Source organism: Scardinius erythrophthalmus, assembly GCF_964197995.2.
Source record: "Scardinius erythrophthalmus genome assembly, chromosome: 13".
Lineage (NCBI taxonomy): Eukaryota > Metazoa > Chordata > Actinopteri > Cypriniformes > Leuciscidae > Scardinius > Scardinius erythrophthalmus.
Window position 1 is genome coordinate 37,492,652 of NC_138233.1, and position 22,712 is coordinate 37,515,363.

At 39.6% G+C, this 22,712-nt stretch overlaps 2 protein-coding genes across 3 annotated transcripts; one reads left to right on the forward strand and one right to left on the reverse strand.

The window, feature by feature from the left end:
- Window positions 1-560: 560 nt before the first annotated feature.
- Window positions 561-4,824, forward strand: cetn2 (centrin, EF-hand protein, 2). 2 transcript variants are annotated; one of them, XM_081383312.1, is made up of 5 exons: window positions 561-590; window positions 1,067-1,225; window positions 2,223-2,351; window positions 2,424-2,561; window positions 2,638-4,824. In XM_081383312.1, exons 1-5 carry the CDS (start codon window positions 588-590, stop codon window positions 2,725-2,727), a joined length of 519 nt encoding a protein of 172 aa, XP_081239438.1. In that variant the 5' UTR covers window positions 561-587; the 3' UTR covers window positions 2,728-4,824. The 2 variants fall into 2 exon arrangements, with proteins under 2 accessions (XP_081239438.1, XP_081239437.1); XM_081383311.1 differs by having other exon boundaries at window positions 581-716.
- Window positions 4,825-5,249: 425 nt separating this feature from the next.
- Window positions 5,250-22,712, reverse strand: gcna (germ cell nuclear acidic peptidase). Its single transcript, XM_081383291.1, has 13 exons — window positions 22,561-22,712; window positions 21,470-21,675; window positions 21,287-21,395; window positions 20,179-20,245; window positions 18,597-18,646; window positions 18,452-18,518; window positions 18,294-18,370; window positions 16,568-16,861; window positions 10,827-10,995; window positions 9,873-10,017; window positions 8,246-8,381; window positions 7,962-8,166; window positions 5,250-6,320 (listed from the first exon to the last, which is right to left on the reverse strand). The coding sequence occupies exons 2-13, from the start codon at window positions 21,557-21,559 to the stop codon at window positions 6,089-6,091; spliced, it is 1,641 nt and encodes a 546-aa protein (XP_081239417.1). The 5' UTR covers window positions 21,560-21,675; window positions 22,561-22,712; the 3' UTR covers window positions 5,250-6,088.

Consider the following 22,712-nt stretch of genomic DNA (forward strand, 5'->3'; position numbering starts at 1 on the left):
CTCCTCATGACATCACCAATCAAGTTCCTACATGTTCTTTGTATTACTAATATTTATATATTATTAGAACATTTAATTTAATATAGCGCGTTTGTGTATTTGTTTACAATACACTTTATGAGATATACAAATAATACAATAGAAACCAATAGAAAATAACATGAACAGTAACAACTCTGAGCCAATCAGAAATCAGTGCGCTAAATCAGTGCACTTATGAATAATAAAAAAAATAGGTTAACTTTATAAAGCCCCCAAGTTATGGGATAAAAGCAGAATGTGAACTGGATACTATTTTATTCTCACAGTTTGTTTAAAGAAGCGTTATAATCGGGATAAGATGCTTTTTTACGGTTATTACGAATCTTACTATGGCGAAAAGACTTGATTAATTAGGCTGTGTGGAAGTTGCTCCCTGCAGCTTCCTAATTATTATTCACGACGAGTCAAGGTTTCCGCCCATTTGCCAACGTCTTCCTTTCAGCCAATCAGTTGGGCCTACAGACCGAACGTCACGGAACGTCATTAATATTCATGAGCCCAGCCTTCACCATAGTGTGGTTTATATTATTCTCCTCTCGGTGAAGATGGTGAGTCACGACGATTAATGCAACTGTCGCAATCTGTGTGTTCTGTTTATTTATTATACAAAGTAGTGTCACTCCCTTTCAGTGACCGTTTAAATGCCATTAGTGTTTAAAAATGTCCTTCTGCAGGTTTGTGTTACATATGTTATCGCATGTGTTGCTTATTATTGCTACTGGTCTTTCTTTTTCATCGGGGAAAAAATACAGAGAAAATGGTCATGTTATTATTAGTGAATATACAACCACGGCTAATTAAATGCTAGTCTTATTTAAAAGCAGAGAATTTTATATTCCTCTTATTCTCTTATTCTATCTAACCTGTAATAGCTCTTATGTGCACTGTCTAATTTATGTTTACAGTATGTGTCTTGTATTCATAAACTGTATTGTAATGTGCACTGTGCTGTACTGGTCCTGTTTTAATAGAGGTTCTATTCTATTCTATTCTATTCTATTGTATTCTGTGCTATATGACACAGGCCACTAGTCCCAAAAGACCCTCTCTGGGTGCCGTAGCCCCTCGTAAGAAAGCCAACCCCAAGCCTGAGCTGACCGAGGAGCAGCGGCAGGAGATCCGAGAGGCGTTCGAGCTCTTCGACACCGATGCTTCTGGGTATATCGAGGTGAAGGAGTTAAAGGTGAGGTATATCATGCCATGCATTTATTAGAAACATGAACACAGTTTACATCCCAGTGTTGCATTGTCTCTATTTAGTGGCGTATATCTCTATACACAGGGGTCCAAAACCCTGAGACCACATCGGATATATTACGATTGTCTTTTAAAGTCAGCATGAAACGAAAGTTGCGCCTGTCTTGTCTTCTCTATTGTGCTGTATGTCTGTGTGAAACTGAAACCCTTCAGGAACAAGAACTAATGTGGGCGGGGCTTGATTTTGTCTGTGAGGAATTGATTGGATGGTTGTGGTTTGCTATTGGTTGATCTCATGTGAGTGACAGGTTTAAGCCCCGCCCTCATCATCAGAGAAGAGAAGAGATGCTGCAAGAGGAACAGAGTCAAGATTACGAACATGAATTTAGAAAAATAATGATGACGACATCAATCGTTTATAATAAACATGTCAATATTCCATAAAAAAATAAGAAGTGTCAATTGATTTCATGGCGACTCTAAACTTGGAGCGTTCTAGGATTTTGAAAGAAATGTAAACTATTGGAACGAATACAAAAACTGAATAATTTTCGATAGGATATGATGTCAAATAGCCAAACGTCAGCTATTTACACTCTATTGTCTCAAATCATATCCGTAAAGAAGATATAAACATAAAAGAGTGGTTGAGTGAGTCATACAATGACTAGATTTTCTTCATTTTGTTCAATATCTTTCTTTATATGAACGAGTCTTATGTTTCAAAATAAAAAATACATTTTGCATTAAAAATAAAGCTAGTTTTTTGAAAAGTACTTTTTATTTTAAAAATTATAATCAAAAAAATAACTGAAAAGTAAGATATATGGATACGACATATAGAGCTTGGAACTTTTTGGAGAGAAAAAAAATGAAACAAAAAATGTTTGACTAATGAAACTAATACAAAAAATGTAATAATTGTCACTAGTGTATGACGTGTGTGTGTCAAGTTTCCCGTGAGTAATGAGGGTCTGCTCCAGGTGGCCATGAGAGCGCTGGGATTCGAGCCGAAGAAGGAGGAAATCAAGAAAATGATCGCAGAGGTGGATAAGGAAGCGACCGGGAAGATCTCGTTCAGTGACTTCATGGCAGTGATGAACCAGAAAATGGTAAGGTATTCCTTAAACAGAAATATTCCAGTTACTCCAGGCAGCTCTGACCGCTGTTGGGAACATCTCTAGGCTGAAAAGGACTCCAAAGAAGAAATCCTCAAGGCTTTCCGGCTGTTTGACGATGACGAGACTGGGAAGATATCGTTCCGGAATCTGAAGCGAGTGGCCAAAGAGCTCGGGGAGAACCTGACGGACGAGGAGCTGCAGGTACGGGATCGCTCTCTCACACACACCCGCTCCTGATCCGACACGTCTCAACTTTCCCTTTTCCCGCTGTCTTTAGGAGATGATTGATGAGGCGGACAGGGATGGGGATGGAGAAGTTAACCAGCAGGAGTTTCTCCGCATCATGAAGAAAACTAGTTTGTACTGAATGTTCCCAGAAGCACAGAAATCCTTTCAGTGTAAACATATTCAGTTTTTAGGGATGCACCGATATGAACATTTTGGCCGATACCGATAACCGACAATTCTTTATGTTTGAGAGCCGATAACCGATATATCGGCCGATAAATCTAAATCCAGATTTTTATATAATGTTTGAGAGCCTGAATACAAAAACAAAATTCTCATCATTAAAATCCATGTCCCAAACACACAATTATGATGTTCTCATTATTATCCATCATGGTGAACAGTTGCGCATCTGAAGTGTCTCAGCTCAAGGAAATAATACATTATTCATCGGTATTATATATCAATATATATCGGCCAAATATTCTTATCGGGCCGATAACGATAACATTAAAAATGACCATATATCGGGCCGATATCGATATGGTCATTATTATATGCCGATATATCGTGCATCCCTATTTTTAATATAATTTGACTGTTTTATGCAGCGTACCATTCCAAAACCTCGATGCCTGTCAGCCCCAGTGATCCGATCAGATCCGGGAGGGTTTGCCAAACGTCAGCTGTTTACACTCTATAGTCTCAAATCATATCGGGAAAGATAGAAACACAACAGAGGTTGTAGTGATCAGAATGACTCAAATATATCGTCAATCTATCATTATATGAGCTCAAAAATACATTTCGCCTTTAAAAATAAAGCTTGTTTTATTTTATTTTTTAAACAATTTTTATTTTACAAAAAGATACATGGACGCTTCATTTGAAATGGGAATTTGGAGGGGAAATGTTCTTAGTTTTCCTGAAATAGCTGCGTTTACATGAACCCTAATAATCCGACCGTAATCTGGCTTGTAGCAGTTTATAAAAGTAAAACTAGAAAACATGTAACCACTTCAGTCCGCCACTTTAAACGTCGGTCGGATTGTAGTGGTGGTTTCGACATTCTCTAATCCGTTTGATGGATCATGTAAACACTTGATCGGATTGAAAAGCGAAACTGGAGTGTTCTGCGCATGCGCAGTGATGTGGACGTGCCGTAGAGACGGACTAATGCACGGAGCCAGACGTGGATGTGTCATAAATATGGATGTTTGTTTCCGCCACAGAATAAGACATTTTAAAAGATAACTGCGACTTTTTATCTCACAATTGCGAGTTTACATTTCCAAATTCTGACTTTATTTCTCAGAATTGCGTGTTATAAAGTCAGAATTGGGTTACACTTTATTTTAAGGATTTGGTTGAGGGTTAGTTGCACATAATTATGCATAATTTACTGTTATTACTATTGTAAGTACATGAAACAAAAAGGACATATGCAGAATTGCATATAAACTCATAATTCTGACTTTATAACTCTCAATTGCAACTTTAGCCTATATCAAGCAATTGTGAGATAAAAAGTCGCAATTACCTTTTTTTTATTTTTTATTCTGTGGGGGAAACAAGCTTATGCATAAATGTCATGTCAATCTAAAATTCTCCTTCCACTCATCGTCTGTGAAACAGGACAACACTGTCCCGTCAGCCCTTGCGTCCACAGATCCTCGGTTTAGGCTCGATCGGGCTGTTTTACTGCTGTTTATGTGCTCGTCCTCTTCAAATTAGGACCCGAAATAGATCAATATTAAGTGGAATACAGTGTGAGCATGTCAGAAGATCTTGTTACATAAATCACACATCAACCCGATCACTTATTTAGCGTTCATGTGCTAACTATGTTCTTCAATCGGAGATTAAAGGTGTCCATGTAAACGTGGCAAATTCAAATATAAAATGTGCTTTTCCACATTCTCTCATATATATATTATAGAGGCCTACTTTACATTTGTGTTTCTGCCTCGTTAGAGTATATATCACTGATTAAACCTGTTGATGATCTTCTTCAGGGACGTCCTCTCTGTGCCTGGGCTTCACACACACACACACACACACACACACACACACACACTCCACTGCAGTTCTAGTAAACGCGACGCTACTGTGATCTGTGCTTGTGTTTTTCCTACTGGGTTTCCTTTATGCACCATGAATTTCATATGTTTTGTATTTAAGTATTTGAGATGCTATTTAAGTATTATTTAAAATAAAATATATTGTATTAAGCTGGTGATGACTTTTGTCAATTTATTTCCTTGCCCAGTTTTTAATTATTCAGTATTTTATTTTTGATCAAAGTTGACAATATTACAAAAGATTTCAATTAAACACTTCTTCTGAACTGTGAAATATGAAGAAATCAGAAATATGATGCAGCACAATTGTTGATAACCAAATGTGTCTTGAGCATCAAATCATCCTATTAGAGTGATTTCTGAAGGGTCATGTGACACTGAAGGCTGGAGTAATGATGCTGAACATTCAGCTTTGATCACAGGAAAATTACACTTTACTGTATATTATGAGTTATTTAAAAAAATAATATTTCAGAATGCTACTTTTACAGTATTTTATCAGATAAATGCAGCCGTGGTGAGCAGAGGAATCAACATCTGTTTATATTCAGTGTTGTGGACAGAAGAGGAACAAAGGAGAATCAAATAACTCATTTGTTTATTCTGAAAAAAATATAAAATAGACACATCCAAACACAAATACAGCAGAAAACAGGCATAACTAGCCCACGCGACACACAGACACAGATGAAGAGGATCACACACTTCCCTTCGGGCTCGAGGTTTAACAGCGAACAGGAGTGAACGAACACGGCTCAGGTCATCAGATTACCCAGAGTAACAGCATTCACAGTAGAAAACCAGTAAAACTGAAGAGAGATTTCAAGTAAGTTGACGCTGCATATGAACAACTCAAACTACGGTTGGAGGTATTCGAGATTCGTGTGTGTGTGTGTGTGTGTGTGTGTGTGTGTGTGTGTGTGTGTGTGTGTGTGTGAGAGAGAGAGATCGGTGATCAGCTCGGACTGAGACTCGTGTGTGTGAGATCAGAGATCAGCTCTGACTGAGACGTGTGTGTGTGTGTGTGTGTTCAGAGATCAGCTCTGACTGAGACGTGTGTGTGTGTGTGTGTGTGTGTGTGTGTGTGTGTGTGTGTTCAGAGATCAGCTCTGACTGAGCCGTGTGTGTGTGTGTGTGTGTGTGTGTGTGTGTGTGTGTGTGTGATCAGAGATCAGCTCTGACTGAGACGTGTGTGTGTGTGTGTGTGTGTGTGTGTGTGTGTGTTCAGAGATCAGCTCTGACTGAGACTCGTGTGTGTGTGTGTGTGTGTGTGTGTGTGTGTGTGTGTGTGTTCAGAGATCAGCTCTGACTGAGGTGTGTGTGTGTGTGTGAGAGAGAGATCGGTGATCAGCTCTGACTGAGACTCGTGTGTGTGTGTGTGTGTGTGTGTGTGTGCGTGCGTGTGTGTGTGTTCAGAGATCAGCTCTGACTGAGACGTGTCTTGCTGGCGAAGTCGGCGCTGAGTTTGCGCATGACCTCTGCGTGACCCTGTCCTGCGAGCTCCTGTCTGGCGGAGCTGTAGTTCTCCTTCACGAAGCTGGCGAAGGGTGCGGGCGCGCGCGGCCTCGAGGGCGTCAGCAGCACCAGCTGTCCGGTGCACAGCGCACACACAAACTTCGTGGTGTCCAGAGACTTCGAGTGGCGGCCGATCCTGTGAGGGACAGAGACACACACAGTCATCATGAGTGCGGGACCCAGCAGGAGCAGACTAGCGGCTATTTCAGTAATCGACCCATTATTGTGACGATTAATCGGTTAATGGAAACGGTGTCATTTCTCAATAGTTTTTTTTTAATCGACATATAAAAAAAAAGTTGTATACGTAATAAGTTATATATATATACAGGGTTTCTGCAGGGTTTGGTCAGTCAAATTTAAGACTTTTTAAGACCTTTTTATGACCATTATGATTTAAATTTATGACCTACACGAATTATGAAAAATTCATTAAAATTCCTTTAAAAAAATTTTTTTCTACTTTCATTGAAAGTAACAAGATGTATTATTTAAATGCCTAAAGACAGCTCCAACGCCTTCTTACCCAGTGTGCAATATGCTTGATACTGATTATTTGCAATGGGCTTGAGCCAACTACTAAACACACCATCTTTGAGCCATGGCTCGTTAAATGTAGGCCTACACTTTCCCATTGTGATAGACCGGGAGATTTCAGTTAGGGCTGGGCAATATGGCCAAAAACAATTATCATGATAATTGTTTTATATTAGTCAATAATAACGATAATTATCACGATAAATGTCAAATCTTTATTTCTTTCAAGTTTAAAGGCAGACTGTTGCTTCTAAGTGAAAGTTGTAGAAACCAGAGCGTTAATTGTGGTTTTAAACTAACTTTACTCTTTACTGTCAGAAAATATAATGACAAACACTTGCTAAAACAGGTGAACATTTCACAAATCTGAGGTAGGACATTCAAACATTTGTCCTTAACAAAATAAATATCTTTATTGGGAAAATAATTACTTAGTTTCTGCATGTGCTAATAGGGGTCAAGTCTTGAAACAGGTTTGTGTTGCCTAACTTTGATGGCACGCGTCTTCAGGAAATGTATGAAAAACAGTAGCCTAAATACATTATTAAATACTGTAAATATTCCATTAGTCCTTTAATACATTAACAGCACTAATAATATAATAACATTCAATATGTATATCCCACATGGTGCAGTTAATATAACTAGGCTAATGTTACAGTAAATCCATGATAAATGATGGGAGATTGTAGACGGAAAAGCCTTCTGACTGTATCGTTGTGCAGTGTTTCTCCTGTTGGTCAGCGCTGCTTCACCTGCCTTTAAACTGGTTTAAATCACTGAGACAGTGTGTTCTTCGCTGAATTCAAGCACTTCTCACTGGATCTTGTGACCGAGACCAATCGGAGTAAACGCGTCAGTTCTACTAAGCTCGCGCTGCGCTGCCGTTTGGACTTGGAGCCGAGCGGGTAAATGGTCCGTGTGGCGCGCGGTTCAAATGAGCGTTCCGCTTTTGGCGCATTTAACCTGTGCATTTAACATTATGCCGCCAGCGCATTTTCAAGGGGAAAAGGCAATGGTAGAACCAACGAATGAACGAGCATATCAATTTAAGACGTGGCTAAATGAAATTTATGACCTTGTATGGAAAATCCGGACATTATTATGACTTTTTATGGCCTAAAATTCTTATTATTAAATTTAAGGCGTTTTATGACTTTTTATGACTCCGCGGAAACCCTGTATATATATATAGTAAATGTGACAGTACCATAAAACAGCAGGAGAGCTGTGTACTCACGAGTTGTTGCAGCGGTTACACTGGTACTGGTACTTGTAGTTGATGTCGTAGCTGTGGCAGCGGGTCACCATCGGGAGCTCGGGATGAGCCAGCATCGCTTTACGGGCATAGAGCCTCCAGAAGGGCCCGTGCCCGTCACGAACGCCGTTGATCAGCCACGTGGCGGCGTGACACATCTCGTGGACCAGCGTGTCCCGTAGACGATCTGTCGGGGGAAACACATCATGTTTACTGCCAAGCCTCTGCTGAGCTGTCGAGGATCTTAAAGCGGTGAAGACGAGCACCTGCAGAGTCGCACACTTTGTCGGACAGCTCGATGCGAGCGTACCGTGTCCCCGTGCCGCGCTCCTGGCCCGAGACGCAATACCCCGCTGTCTTACGCATTTTCTTGTTCCATGTGACAGACATGTCCGTGGGAAGCTGAGGGGAGGGAAGTATTGAAGTATTACTTTCATTGAAAGTAATGATTTTAAAAACCAGACACCTTTTTTTTCCCCATTCCTCTGCCCTGCATCTTCTGGGTTTCATTTTAAAACGCTTTCTGTGTGAATCTGGTGGTCAGTGTCTGTTGGAACGGTGTAAATTAGCCTAAAAGTGTTGTGACTGGTTGCCAGTGCAATGCTATACAATTGCTAAGGTGTTTTGCTGAATTGAGTGTTCATCAGAGGGGTCCAAGACCTTATGGCGCACTTGAACCACAAATATACACAAAAAAATTTAATGGATTCGAGGAGTTTTGTGGTTGAAATAAGTAACAAATCCTTCCCTCGCGGGTCAATTAGACCCCCATAGGAATGAATGTAATGCGAGGAATGATTGAGTACACATAGAAAAACCTAAAAATGCTCAAAATTCAAACTAAAAATGCTAAAACTTTAACACAAAATGACATATGTAATGTCTACATGTGTATCTGAATGCAAACTGAAGGGAACTGACTTTAGGACCCAGAGGAACAGCTCATTTGCTCCATATAGAGCTATAAGGCCATCTAGTGGCAGGAGTCATGAAATATCATGTTATATTATTTATTTTCCACAAGAGGTCGGCGAAGACATAGCCTGGAAATCCCAATCCCAAATCTGAAAGATTAATGGTCTGGCACTGAGTAATGAACATCGCCCAGCTCGAGGGGCGGCACCAAGCATGCATTTGAAAATCTCACTGCACGCAATTGGAGAACACTACGACCAATCACAACAATACATGTCATTCACATATGTCGCTGCGCTGTCGTCTTCTGTTTAACTCGCCTCTGGCCCGCCTATATCAGATAACCCGCTGTGATTGGTGCAGCTCGGCTATCAGGGCATAGTTAACGAGCATCATTACTCGACGCCAGAGTAACTCGCTGAGCAAATTCAACTTGTGCTCTCGCGAGGACTCTGGATTTCCAGGGTAGCAAAGACACCCAATGTAAGATATTTAGAGCTGAATTAAAAGGGTTATGCATGAAATTGTGAGTTATTTTGAGTTGAAAGAATGTGATAATGCTTAAGCCGACAACGTGTGTGTTTGTGATCATGTAAACGCGTTAAACCATTTCCCTTTATCGCCGTAAGGTCATAAACAGCTTAAGAGTAAACCAATTGACACAGCAGGATTTTTGCCCATTACCCAGATTTCACACCTTAACCTGTGCTCTGTCGGCTAATTGAAGTGCGCATGTGTGAGAGGAGACATAAAAGCCTTTCAACGTGATGACGTAATGTGTGGATAAAAGTATATAAATGGTTATTTTGTTATAAAATGGCGGATGGTTTGTCTAGATTAGACTCTTATCCTTTAATTTAACATGCAGTACACACAGTGAACATGACATGAACACGATGTGGGTTTAAACCTCGAACCCTAGACATTAACCCTAGTGATACGAGCGCCTGAGCACACACCGCTAGTCATCATGTGTACCTGACTGTCGAACACGCTGGTGTTGTAGAGCTGGAAGAGTTTGCCGGTCAGCTCCTCTTTCTTCTGTTTGAAGCTGCGGCAGAACGAGGATCCCGGATCAGCCAGAGACTGCAGGAAGCATCCGGGAGTTTTACACACCAGCGCTCTGGCAAACGGGAACAGCAGGGTATGAGCGTCATCATCAGTGCTGACGGCATGTAGGGTCGGGTACTGAAACCCGTCCCGGAGCCAATAATGAACCGGTATGTAACCGGACCGAATCAAAACGCAGATGTCGGTGCCTCACTTCAGTGCCACTTAAAGGTGCAGTGTGTAATTTTAGCGGCATCTAGTGGTGAGGTTGTGAAATGCACCCAACAGAAGTTACGATGGCCGACAGGAAGTGATGTCGTCATCTGAGACAGCAGAGAGTAGCCAGTTCAGCAATGAGGTTTCTTTACAAAGATTAATTAAGAAATTAGGTTTACTTGATTATTCAGTAAAACGATATGTTATTGTGAGTATTATTGTCACCTGTTCATCATTGTGTCAGTGTTTTATTCGCTGACTTTAGCTGAAGCTTCTCTGCACGAAGAACAACAGTGACGAAACGCGTTTGTCCATTCAGGGCCACTGTAGAAACATGTTGATGTAAACGGACCCGCGGTGTGTGTAGAGAGAAATGGCTCATTCTAAGGTTATACAAACATATTGGTTCATTATGTACAGTCTTTACACACCACTGAACACACAGTTATGTATATGATATTGCATTTCTGTCAACAGATCCTCCTAAATATCACACACTGCACCTTTAACGTCATTCACCATCGTTTTGAGGCTCTTTCTTTTAAAGTATCGATTTGACACCGGAATCGTGAAAAACCCAAAGATCCCCGACCCTGATGGTGTGTGTGTGTGTGTGTGTGTGTGTGTGTGTGTGTGCGGTGCTCAGATGGGGAGGCTCATCAGTACCTGCTGCTGGGAGGAGCTCTGGGCTCGGTTCGGCTCACGGGTCTGATGACGGGACTCTGGGGCACCGGGGTCTGGGTTACTGACGCGCCTTTACCCGGTGCCGGCCGGTTAACCGCTCTCTTACCCACGGCAGATGGTGTGGACAGACAGGGAGGTCGTGGTTTGGGTTCTACATGCAGAGAGAAAACAACAAGAATATAATAAAATAAGAATACTTGGTTCAGTTTGCAATTATAGCTGGAAATCATTCAGATTTAATTTCGCTCCAAGACTGCTGTGAACTACACTACCAGTCAGAAGATCTGGATCGGCTCGATTTTTAGTGTTTTTAAAAGAAGTCTCTTCTGCTCAAACTCATTTATGATAGAGGGAAGAAGAGCCAGATCGCAGAAGCTTAGTTTTATTACTGATATTTTGCACCAGTTTCCCAAGAAGTGACGATTTTGTTCTCTTGGAAACACTGCTTTATTCGCAAATGTTTTATGTGATATTCCAATTTTTGCGCACACGTTTAATGTGCAAATTTGAATGTAAACGATAAACAACAAGCAGTAAACCATCTCCGTTCATACAGCACATATCAAATCGACCCTGCTCTATAAATGTGCTTGCGAATCCTTCATTTAGCCCTATTCAGACGGGATTAGCTTAACGAGGGTAGATGGAGTAATGTAATTTTACCACAGGACGTCTGTAATGTTAAAAGGGGGGTATAATGCCCTTTTCACAAGATGTAAAATAAGTCTCTGATGTCCCCAGAGTGTGTATGTGAAGTTTTAGCAGAGAATACCCCACAGATATTTTTATATAGCCTGTTAAGATTGTCACTTTTTGAGGGTGAGCAAAAACGCACTGTTTTGTGTCTGTTCCTTTAAATGCAAATGAGCTGCTGCTCCCGGCGCAGGGGGCGGAGCTACAACAGCTTGTGTGCTTTTACTTCACACACACACACGCACTGAAAATTTCAAAACTTTTAGCCTTTTATGTTCAAACCGGAGTCAGACTAGGCCTGTCACGATAACAAATTTTGCTGGACGATAAATTGTCCAAGAAATTATCGCGATAAACGATAATATTGTCGTTCTGAGACCATTTTCATTTAATATAATTATAATGGCATAATAATGCAGGTACACCTTTTCAACGATCTATAAACTTTTATTTCTAAAGAATATTAAACATTGAAAACGGAAAACATTTTAAATATCCAAAAAAATGAACAAAACAATGAAAGCAATGGACTCTTAGTGTCTGTTAACAAAATAAATGTCTGTTAATAAATAAAATGGATGTAAACAAAATAGCACTTCAAAAAATATTAAACATTAGGCTTTAGACATTAGGCTTAAATAGTGATACATTCCATAACAGGCAAAACTGACAGTTAGGACCTTTGTAAACAAATAAAAAAAAGCCTCAAGCCATATCACACAATTTTGCACTGTTACTCCTGTTACTTTGTCAAGTGATTGTGTACTGTCGGGAAGACGGAGACGCACTTTATTGCGTGTATGATACGTACTGAAAATACTTGGTTAGGATTAGGGGTGAGGAGTGCGTGCGTATTACACGCCATAAAGAGCGTATCATATGCACGCAAAAACTATTTTTGGTGTATAAATGGCACGAGAAATAACATTCGTGGTATAGATACGCATTTTCATGTGATAGGGCTCTCTGTCGCAACTCACAACTAGCGTCTTCTCTCTCTCCCGGCAGTAGCCGCAAACAGTCCCGCCGGCGCTTTCCCATACAAAGACCATGTGACTGACAAGCGCCGCGGCGCCGCCTCCCCACACAAAGACCATGCAACTGACAACAAGAGGGTTCACTCCTCCTATACGCTAAAGAACCGAGCGAGAGTGGTCATCCAGTCTCTTTGGTAGAGAGAGAGAGAGACGAGGAAAACAAACAAGCATGCAAATGGAATTATCGCGGCCGGAAAAATTATCGAGCTCATTTTTTTTATCGTGCGATTAATCGACTTATCGACTATCGCGACAGGCCTAAGTCAGACAAAGATGGAGAGACTCTAGAAGAAGTGACAACATGTAGAAGCAACAGGACATTTCTGAATGGTTAGTTGAAGAGTTTATGTTGCCGATGTGGAGTTATCTTCTATTCACTAATTAGCATATTCTGTCTTGATAATCTACAAATCGTGTTGCGGGGGCGGGGTTTATGTATGATGTCACTAACCCGGGAGGAATGTCGTGTAGTCTCTACCAGCCGTTTGTTGTAGTCCTTAAAAAGCGATTTCTTTAAAAGCAAATCTCTCCCTTTGCTTTGAACTTTGAGCTTTGTAACTTTGCAGATGTTGTTTATGCTCAAACAGCAACATTACACACTAACTAAAGTTAGAAAAGTGAAATCATAATCAACCACCCCTTCAACAGCTGATTCGCACAGGATTTGAGATCTCAGTAAAACTAGCAGAAGTGGGAGAGTAACTTGATTTACACACCGGATATCACGTGCACAAACACATATAACCTATATTTATATAAAGCAGTTATGTCCAATTGAACGATTTATTAAATAAATCCTGATTTGATTATTTTGGTAATAGACACTTATTTAACGCTAAAAGATGTTTTGTTCCTCTAACAAGTTCCTCTCTCTGATCTGAATGGTGTGTGTGAAACACTTGAGTTTTGCCACAGACTCGTCCCAGCATCTAGAACGCGACTGATGCTTCTTTAAGCGTCTCCATACTTGGAAAACAGCGGAAAACTACTTTTAAACAGGAAATGACAACATATTTACGTACATATTTACAGCGGGTCTATTCGCACGGGATTAGTATTACCTAAGGTCATTTTTTCGGATCTTTTTACAGAAGGTAAAAGTCGCCATAATCTTTACTGATATTGTCTGTGATGATCACTGAGATGCACATTCAGACGGACTAAAATCACTGAGAAGCTCTGGTGATAATGACTCTACCCCTCCTCTCCATGGTAAACTAGTAAAGATTCAATATTCCTCAAAATTAATAAAAATCACTGAAATGCAGAATCAGAATACTATGCAAACCTCCAATAACTAAATCTGTTAAATAAAAAAAATGAAAAATTAATTTAATCTCACTTTATTGACCAATGTACTTGCTTCTGACCTTCCATGACTTAGTTAAACCATAAGCAAAAATAACTACAGATTTTGGGGTTTTACTGGTAAAGTGTTAAAGTGTTCTCCCGTTATCCAGAACAGCAGCAGATGTTTTGCCAGACGTAAAAGCGTAATTTTATAAATAAATTAAAAAAATAAAATAAAATTGACGCCGCGTTAAAACCTGTCCGACCAATGACATGTGCCTGGAGCTGCTGAAGTTACAGTTCTTGGCATAGACGTAATAAATATTATATCTATGGTTATTGGTGGAGCTCAAGCACAAAACGATCTTGCCGAGCAGACATTGATAAAAGACGAAGAGGAAGAGGAAGATGCAACGAGGCGAGATGAATGTAGAGCTGCTGGTGTCTGAACTCAAACGCCACAGCGACTACAGAAACCTCGAGAAGAGGGAGTTGTTATGGAGAGGAGTTGCAGATCAAACAGGATTCAGAGAGTGAAGCATCACTCGGCACGCTGGTGATAAGCGTGCGATAATCGTCCCGGTGTGCACGGGCCTTAACCCTCTGGGGACCAAGGTGTTTTTGGGGCCCTTGAGATGTTCTGACATGCCCTGAATTTTGTGCTTTTTTCAGTTATTTATAAACATGTTAATGACAAAGGTGTAAATTCACTATATATAGCACAAACAGGGCTACCATAATATGCGAGCAACTTGTATGTAGATGTTTGTATTTTTAAGAGAATAATTTTTATGCGTGGTTATTGGAAAAAATAAAAATGAAAGTTGCTGAATTAAGACCACAAAACACATATTAAATATGTGTCCACAAGACTTTTGACCAATGGATGTGGTCCCTTTGAGTTCTAGCTTCAAAATTATATGAAAATAGTCTTGCTTTATCGTTCACAAAAAAAAAAATACATTGATTTAAATGGTGTAAAACAGGTTTTGCTTGGAAAGCCAATATGCGAGGGGGAGGAGTAGTTTACACCCACTCTGCATAATGACTCTGCCTAATGAGCCATTCATTCAGGTGTGACACTGACTGAGCCACAATACAAGGACAAAGGATGTATTTAGAAGACTTATATTGACCATTTAAGATTTTGCTTACATCTCTCTTGTAAATATGTTTTGCTATTTTATTAAAAATGTTACAATTACAACAATAATTACAATTTCAACAATATTTCAAGTGTACTCTTTCTTTGTAAAAAAGAAAAAGAAAAAAGATTATAGGCCTACATTTTATCATATGTATTCATTAGTTTGAATATAGCCGCATTGGAACATCTAACATCTTAGTCTATGACTTTATTTTTGACAAATATATATATATATATATATATATATATATATATATATATATATATATATATATATATATATATATATATATATATATATATATATATAAAACGTTAGATATGAGCAGAAATTGCTAAACAAAAGCTTATTTTATGTGGCAGTATATTTTACAGTAGCCTAAAAACTGTACCCAAATCTAGTCAACAAGTGACTGACTGTAGCGTTGTTTTTATGAAATATTAGGGCATATAAATGCTAATTTGCAGTTTAATACGTTGCTTATACAAATACATTTTATTTCAACATATTCCAGTCGATTTTTACTCATCTCAGTAGGCTATAGCAAAGCAGTTTATTCTTTCACACACAGACGCGCGATTCATATTTAGGCTAAACAGTCTTTACAAATATGTACCCTTCATTCATCTCACAGAAAGGCGAGTCATATTATAGAAATGCGATTCATCTTTTTGCGGTTTGCATAGGCCTACACTAACGTTATTCCATAACGTTATTCCACACGTGAGAAAAGAAAACAGCCTACCTCACTCCTCAGCGCGATCTGCTCCTCATTTCAGGAGATATTGCTCCTCATATCAGCACTGTTCTGAGGAATCTTTTCTCCATAAGGTAGGCTATAATGTCTCACTTGCGAGGAGTCGCGACGCGCTTTGTTTACAGCTGATGTGGGCGTTTCACAGATCTTTATAGTTCTCAGAATTTGCGTTTGAATAGCACGCGCTCTCCGGGGAGTGGTCACATTACTGTGAATTAGCTCGTAATGAGCTCGACTGGAGTCGCTCTCTTTTTATACAGATTACAGAAGATGAGAATATTTGTTTTTTTTATAAGTTACTTCATTTAACAGATGCGATCTCAAGCTTTATGCCCGTGGGTCTGTTTGCCTGTTTGACTGAATTTTCGCGGAGTTATAGATCATTTTCGAACGCGTTTCAAATGGGAGTTTACTGACAGTGAGAAGGCAGAAATCGCATCATGTTAATTTTTCTTTATTTGTCAAAAAGCAAAACACTTTATTTTTATTGTGAGTATACAGAAAAAAAATAGAAACTGAACAGGATCGTTTGATGTATTACACGAAAATGAAAGATCAAAATTAACAGAGCATTTAGTGTTTATTTTCATTGCTAAAAAAAAAAAACGAGCAAAACGCGCGGGCGCGTTTTTGGTCCCCAGAGGGTTAACGCAATACTTTCCTAAAAATGCAATTAGTTACTTTTTAAGGGAGTAACGCAATATTGTAATGCATTATTTTTCAAAGTAACTTTCCCCAACACTGGTCAGTGTTGTGCGTCACTCATTCATGAGTGAGAAGTGTGTGTGTGCGCTGTACCTGCAGGCGTCCTCGGGCTGGCCTGAGCTCTGCCTGCGAGACACTGGTTCTGCCGGACCCGGTTCAGCAAGGACTGGAACTCCTCCTCGGAGCTGCCGGTGTCGTCTCCAGCGCTGGGAGTCAGCGGGACACGAGGCTCGTCCTCTCGGGTGTGTCTGGTCCTCCAGGTGCTCCTGATCTCAGCGCTGCCGTCCTCATCACTGTCGCTCAGGAACACTGGGGGATCACAGCGGGGCGGGGGACATCTCTCGCTCTTCGGGACGGATTTAGGAGTTCTAGCAGGCTTGGCTTTCCCTGTACAGAAGCAACAGAACAGGGTTCAGCCAAAAAAAAGAAAAAAACCTTGATTTAGTGGCTATTTTATATTAAAGGAACAATGGTTGTGATCCATGAATGAATAATTCAGAACTCAAATAAGCCTTCGCTTATAAATATGATGGCTAGACATCAGAAGCAAATCCAATTTATATCAGAGTCACACTTTGGAAGCAGAAGTCAGAATTGTTTAAAGTTCCCCTGTGGTGTAAATCCAGCTTTTAATGTTGTTTATGTGTCTATGTGGTGTTTTTAATCTGCTTTAAGACAAACCATGTGTAAACTCATAAGTCGACAGCATTGCTGAGTATTTTCTCCTTAAAACTGCAGTGAACCAAAGACAGTCTCAAACACACGCTTTGAAATCGCTGGTGTTTCTGACGTCACAAACTACCTTGTAACCAATCAGATCAACGTGTGACCGTCAACCAGTGGATCTCTGAGCTGAGTGAGTGAGTGGAGGCGGGGCTAATTTGCATATTCATAGAACCGCGCATACTAAATTAGCCAAGGGTGTCGAGTTACATTCAAGATATTTTAAGGCATGAAGAATTTTTTTTCCAAGAAAAAAAAAAAGTTTAAATATGTCATTTTGGTGATCAAAGATGAGTTAAGTAGGGATGCACCGAAATGAAAATTTTGGGTTGAAAATCTAAACCAAAAATGATTTAATATTTTTTTAATTAATTTCTTATTTTAAATTAGTTTTTTTGTACAATTGTATTATTATTAGACTTTTTAATTAAATTCAATAATTTTACTGAATCTGAATTTTTTAAAAAATACAAGCAAATTAAATAACCACGCTTTTGTTTAAAGTAACAAAAAAATTGGACAGAAAATAGGCCTATATTAAAATAATATTAAATATCAATCTTTATATCAATATATTATTCTTCATTCAGTTCTATGCAACAGAATCAGATTTACCACATTTACTTTTTGATCAATATTCAAAATGTATAGTCCAACAAAGCTATTATTACCAGAGTTTGAGTTCGACCAATAACCGGAAATTACATTTTCGGTCGATAATTTTCAGCGGCAGAAATTTCGCTGCATCTCTAGTTTTAAGGGATAAAATGATGGACTACAGGGGGACTTCATGTGTTCAGCCGTCTGCACGCACACAAAGACGGATATTACGTGCAGTTTGTGCATTTCAAAGTCGGCAGAAAACAGAAATGTATCATTTCTTCTCTATGTGACGTACATCCAAGTGAAACACTTCCGGAACAAGAACAGATGTAGGAAAAGAGATGTCGTTGCTGATAGGGAGGGAAGTTATCCTGATTGAAGATTGAAGATATGATGTGCACCGATAAATAAACACTGCTAACATGCCATTGAAAAATAAGACTGTCAGTTTTGATTTCATGGTGACTGTAAGCAAACTCAAAGATGAGCATACCTTTAATAACAGAAGGCTTCCTCTCAGCCACAAAATCCTCATCAGATGAGATGACGTCCACTATGAAGCGCTTCAGACTGAGGGGTGACATCACAATAACAGATGATTGACAGGCATGAGGAGTGCTGACACACTGAAGAGCTGTAGTGCACACTGACCTGTCGTCACTGCTGCTCACCGACTGAGGCCGGCCTTTGGGCTTCGGGGTTTTCACTCGATTTAAAACTGGAAGAAGAAAATTGTAAATGTAAAAGTTGTGTAAAACATCTTATTTGATTTGAAAGCGGTTGATAAAGAACTTACATATTTCAAATTCATCTTCACTATCTGAAGACAAAACTGGGATCGGTTCTCTAGGAAGAAAAACAGCTAATTTAGTTTGATCTGATTTAGTCATGATGTGAATACAGTGAATATACAGTATAGTCACCATACAATCTCTACGGCCTCCAAGCGTTATGGCCTATTGTCTATTACATGAAGCACAATCCACACAGAAATCACTGTTTCAGATCCAGCAGATGCTGATGGTCATGTGAACAAACCCAGTGTGAAATCTGCATTGGGGAAACCCTTCGCCGCACGTGAAACTCCCGCGCTCAAGGATGCCTATCGAAATGACTGGATTTCGCCCTTGAACAGTTGAATATATGTGACCGCAGCTTCAGTAGATAACACTATTAAAGAGGATATATTGTGCCTTATAGCGAGGTCTTGTTTCAGGCTCTACTAGAGCAGGTTTTCCTGCTTGACTGTTGATTATCTCCTCATATCCTCCACTGTTGCGGCCCCTCTCTTCCCCGTCTGTCAGGAACGCTCTGGACTGCGTTTCCCGAAAGCATCATTAGCCGACTATCATCGCAAGTTTTGTCGTTATCAGCAGTTCAACGAGTCTGTGTTTCCCGAAACCATCGTTCTGACGAACACTCGCAAACAGCATCGCAGAGTTGTGTGTGTGTAGCGACAGCTCTCGACCTGTGGTTAGAAGCAGGGTTTCTAGTTTACATGACATGAGGACTCAACACATCCTTATCCTGAGCAAAATAAGCAAGATGACATTCAGCACAACCTGTGCCTTTAATTTATAATACATACAAATGTCATTTACATCTGTTAGTTTGTCAAGAGATTTAAAGCACCGTTTCTGAAGACTGCGCATGTGTGAACGTGCTCTACTATGTAAGAGCGAGCCTATGATTGAATCTGGAAATAAAGCAAAATAACTGAGAAAAATGAGAAATAGTCCTCAGATGTCATGTCTGAAATTTATAGCAAAACATCTAGAGTTAATATGATCTCAAACAGATTCATTAAAATAAGTTATTACTCCACCATCTGTGTGACGTCATAAACCAACATGGTTGAACGACCCATTTGCGACAATATGGTTTCAGGAAACAGTCGTGACTAGCCAGTTGATTTCTTCAACGATGCACACCCCTGTTTACTTCCTGTCTCTATGAAGCCCCTCCTCCTGAAAAGCACACTGTGCTCTGATTGGTCGGCTGGAGCAGTGTGTTGTGATTGGTCGAGCGCTTCGAGTGTGTTTGGGAAATGTCCCGCCCCTTACCATAACCACCAGTTTAACACACTACTAACTAACTCAACCAGGCCCCGCCCCTTTATTCTGCGCATTAATTATTATAATGAGGAATATTGTGACGTGTTTGTTCCCGGAAGAAACTCAAGACTATAATGGAGGCGTTTCAGGAGTTCAGAAACACTGACACTGATATAGAGAAGAACTGGAGCTTGTTCACGCTCAAACAGCAACATCACACACTACACACAGATGAAACAGCAGAATATGTCTCGAGTGCAGTCCTCCTGCTAGGTGCTATCATGCTAGCATAGCAAAGTGTGTTTCAGATATATAAATCCTCACCGTGGCTTCTGGGCCGCTGATGCAGACTGTTTTAATGTGGACTTTGGTGTAGCCTTTGCAGCAAGAACTGGAGAAATACAAATCAAACACAGAGTTCATTCATTCGCATAACATAAGAGTCCATGCAAGCAAATACAGTGTTCAGCCGAAACACGGCTGCATCTGACATCATGTCCTGCCCTACTATAGAGCGTCTTTTGTCTGAACTCACAGTATCCATTAAAGAGTAGGATAGAGTGTTTCTGAATCTGAAGTGTTCATCTGATGGACACTTTACTGTCCCATGAGGCCACAGGAGAGGGTTTCTGAATGACAGTGAAGCGACGCCATCAATGCAGGTCGAATCGATCACATGATAATGACAACACGGTGAATGTAGTGTGTCCAGATTACACTCATACTTTAACGATCGTGACGCGATTACTTATTCAAAATCAGAGAGGAGAGTGTGTGATCTCAGCCGGAGCCTTCGCCACTGCACCGCCGTCCAGACGCTCGGACCACTCAGAGTTTCATGTGTTTAGAAGAGTCTCTTCTGCTCACCAAAGCTGTGTTTCAGCATCATTACTCCAGTCTTCAGTGTCACATGACCCTTCAGAAATCACTCTAATATGAGGATTTGATGATCAAGAAATGTTTATTATCAATGTTGAAAACTTTGATGAACAGAAAGTTCTATTTAATGTATTTGAAACAGAATCTTTTGTAACATTATACATTTTTACTGTAGCTTTTGATCTATTTAATGCATCCTTGATGAATAAAAGTGATTTCTTTAACTGTTTTCAACATTGATAAACATTTCTTGATCATCAAGTCATCATATTAGAGTGATTTCTGAAGGATCGTGTGACACTGAAGACTGGAGTAATGATGCTGAAATGCAGCTTTGATCACAGGAATAAATTACACTTTACTATATATTCACATAGAAAACAGATTTTTAAATTGTCATAATATTTCACAATATTACTGTGTTTTGCTTGTATCTTTAATACTTGGTGAGCAGAAGAGACTTCTTCTAAAGACATTAAACTCTGACCGATCCCGCACGTCTGAGCGGCGGTGTGTGCCGTGGGGAAGTGTGTGATGTGGGCCGCAGCCTTACACTGGTCGAAGTCTTCATCATCTGAGGTCAGCTGTCCCTCCGGAGTGTGATTCTCCTTCCCCGAGCTGCCCAGCGCTGGACGCCGGCTCTTCCTCAGGCTCTTCCTCAGCTGGGAGAGAAGGACGGGCTCTGGTGAGACGGGTCGCTTTGTAAAGGACGTACATGTTGATTATAAGCACTGACCTTCTCTTCAGCTTCATCGAGACCCCCGTCTCTGTCCCAGCCCAGCTTCTCTGAGACTCTCTGAAACAGAGACACGGTCCCGGGATCCATCGCCACCGGGAGACTGCGGATCGGCTCCTGGACACTCTCCTGCGGTCACGTGACCAACCAAAGCTGAGCTGAAGGTGTTCTCTAGCTAGAAAGCCCACAGGTTTGACCTGGAAATGCTTGAAACACATTTACGAATGTAAGTGAGTCTGGAATGAGCTGCTGCAAATCATGATGTTTTATACTCAATCTGTGGGCTTTTCGTGTGTTTGCATTGAAATAGATCACTAAAATTAATCAAATATGTTGAATACAATACATTAATTTTTAAAAAATGTGTAAAATTATTTGTTTTTGCATTGAAATAGACTAATGAAATGTCAAAAATATCAGATGCGAGATAAATACAATATATTTCCTTTTTAAAAAACGAGTAAAATTATGTGTTTGCATTGAAATGGATGAATAAAATATTAAATATATGTTGAATTTAATACACTAGATGAATACAATTAATAAAATATGAAATATATGATTAATACAATACATTCACTTTTAAAAACAAGTAAAATTATATGTTTGCATTGAATAAAATTAATTAAATATTAAATATATGGTGAATACAATACACTAGATAAATACAATTAATAAAATATTAAATGTATGTTGAATACAATACATTAACTTTTAAAAACGAGTAAAATTATGTGTCTGCGTTAAAATAGATGAATAAAATATTAAATATATGATGAATAATACACTAACTTTAAAAAAAACGAGTACACTTATAGCAGTATTATACAACATTATAACCAAAAAAAAAATTGCTAAACGCTGGATATCTATGCAATAATTGATAATAAACATTAATATAACATAAAATTTGAATTAAACATAACAAATTACAACATTTATGAGCGTTTGATATCTTAGTGAACACATATCTACAGATCATATTATTAGTGTACGTGGTTTAAACAATCGAGCATGTGACAAACGCACACGCGTACTAACAACCCTAACAGAAGTTCAGCTTTAGACAGTGTTTAGTTTGTTCAGCATACCTTATAAAAGCGGGTTGATATATATCGCTTCTTCAGTCAGAAAAGCAGAAGTTTATGAGCTTTAAACCATCATCGGCTCGGCGCACTCGACACATTCAAATCCAGCACACCGGAAACCGTCATCAGTGTGAGGAATCAAAACTTCCGGTCTC